This window comes from Impatiens glandulifera, chromosome 6 (genome assembly GCF_907164915.1).
Source record: "Impatiens glandulifera chromosome 6, dImpGla2.1, whole genome shotgun sequence".
NCBI classification, from domain to species: domain Eukaryota; kingdom Viridiplantae; phylum Streptophyta; class Magnoliopsida; order Ericales; family Balsaminaceae; genus Impatiens; species Impatiens glandulifera.
Window position 1 is genome coordinate 9,217,297 of NC_061867.1, and position 2,307 is coordinate 9,219,603.

At 26.3% G+C, this 2,307-nt stretch overlaps 1 protein-coding gene across 1 annotated transcript; it reads right to left on the bottom strand.

Moving 5' to 3' along the window:
• Nucleotides 1-624: 624 nt before the first annotated feature.
• Nucleotides 625-1,119, bottom strand: LOC124943101. The gene has a single exon (XM_047483660.1). It carries the CDS (start codon nucleotides 1,117-1,119, stop codon nucleotides 625-627), a length of 495 nt encoding a protein of 164 aa, XP_047339616.1.
• Between the last annotated feature and the right edge of the window lie 1,188 nt (nucleotides 1,120-2,307).

The following is a 2,307-nucleotide window of genomic DNA, read 5'->3' on the forward strand; positions in this document are numbered from 1 at the left end:
GTAATATATATCATTATAATTAATATTAGGCAGATAGTTCAATATTAAAAAAGTGGACTAATTAATTAATGAGACTAGCTATTAAAAGGTAATATATATTTATATAATTTTAATTTAAAATATCATAATCTAACGGAGGATTAGTTGTGACAAATAAATTGTTATGCTAGTCTTCTTAAAAAAAAGCTAAAATATGGAATATTTTTATTCCAATTTGTTCAAATTATGTCAGTAGTTGTAGTTGTAATTAGAGTGTTATTTATAACTTAAAAAAACCCATTTCATATTCTACACTTCTTTCATTTTTCTTAATTTGTAAAGTTCCAATTAATAAGTAAATAAAAACATACATGAATGGAGAGAAAAGAAAAAGGGCTACAAATGTTTTTATATATTTAATTAAGTCAAAATTTTCAGAATAAATCTTCAAAAGGTATCAATACCATTGAAATAATTATCATTACATTTTTTATTTTAATTTTTGGAATGTAAAAGTATAGTTAAAATGAAATTTTGAGAATAAAAAGAAAACTTCCGTAAATTGAATATCACAGCTCTTTTATTGCCGCCGACAAATTTCGAGGTAGGTTCCAATCATATGTAACTCCTCAGTCCTTTTGTGCTTCATTCTTTCTTCCTCTTCAACACAGTGAGAAATGAGTTCATTAAGAGTTCATTTCTCCTTTTGACAGTTATAACTAACTTTGAACTGATCGTATTGAGCAGGAATGAGGGCAGGACCAATAGGACTAACATTTCCTCTGAAAGGTCTAACTTGAGTGCTCTCAGTCTTGAAGCGACATTAGACATATTAAGGATGTACTCCCTTATGTTCCCCTTCCCGAGATACCTCATGGTAATGAGTGACTTAAGAAAAGTACTCATTTCCGCCTTATCGCTTTTAGTAAAGCGTTTTTCTATCTCGATGAGAAATTCTTCAGCCTTAGTGATATCATCAGATATCATACCCCGAAATATTTCTGGAATGCTTTTCTTTATGATCATCAGACTTAAATGATTATACCTCTCCCACTTCTCAAACATCTGCCTTTGATCAGCAGTGCTTACATCCGTAAGAGGAGCGAGTTGGTCTATCCTTAATGCTAAGTCCAGATCCATACAGCCCAAATGAATCAAAATAGATTTTTTCTAGTTCTTAAAGTTGTCCCCCGATAAAATGGGGACTAGATAGTTAGCAGATATTAAAGAACCAGATCCTGAAGTTAACAAAAAATATAAACACTCACATTATTACAAATATTTAAATAATAAACAAATTATGGTTAACCATATCGCAAGATACCAAACACAGCATTAAAACCAAATCTTTGGTAATAATTTTAATTGTAAACGGTACTCTTGTTGCAATAATAAAATACTGACAATAAATTCTGTAAAATTAATAAATTTATTTTTAATAAGAGTATAACCCACATGAAAACTTTATAATTGTCACAGATTTATTACCACGGGTATGTTTATGTTTCCGCCAAGTATTGATCAACCTTTGGGTTAATCAATAAACGCATGAAATAAAAAAAATTATACAACCATCCTTAAGAATTAAATAAAACGATTACGAAATAGAGGTCACTTTGGTGACATCTGAAGATGAAATTATTTTATTTAAATGGAATAAATATTAGATTATTAATATTATTATTTAATTTAATAAAACGGATTCTAATAATTCATTTCTTAGCCTTTAATATTATTTAATATAATATAAATTCTTTATTAATGATGATAAAAAAATAAATATTATATTATCAATTACTTATTTATTTAATGATAATAAATAATTATTATATTATCAATTCCTTATTTATTTAATAATAATAAAAAAATATTATATTATCAATTCCTTATTTATTTAATAATAAAAAAAAATTATATTATCAATTCCTTATTTATTTTATTTTCTTAATAAAGAATATTATTTCTTTATTTATCTTGTAGTTTAATAGTAATGATAATAAAAATAAAATAATATATTTTATTTATTATTAATTAAAAAATAAATAAATAAATAAATAAACCAATCCAGATTCAAATACAATCATTATAAAAATTATCGATTCATAAATAGGATAGCTCTGATACCAACTGATAGAATGTTTATCATTATCCTAATCATGAATATAGACTATAATTATAACGCAACGGAAGCGTACCTAAAAATTATCCCATTGTAGATCTGGATTGATCTGTTCTTGTGAGGAACGGCTAGGTCTTCCAAGACTAAGTATTATCTGTTCTCCTCTGATATTAACGGGGGAAATCAAAGGACAAGAAAACGGAGGAGGG

Bases quoted from the DNA above. Each gene is read 5' to 3' on its own strand.
- LOC124943101 (XM_047483660.1), bottom strand. From the start codon at position 1,119: ATGGATCTGGACTTAGCATTAAGGATAGACCAACTCGCTCCTCTTACG.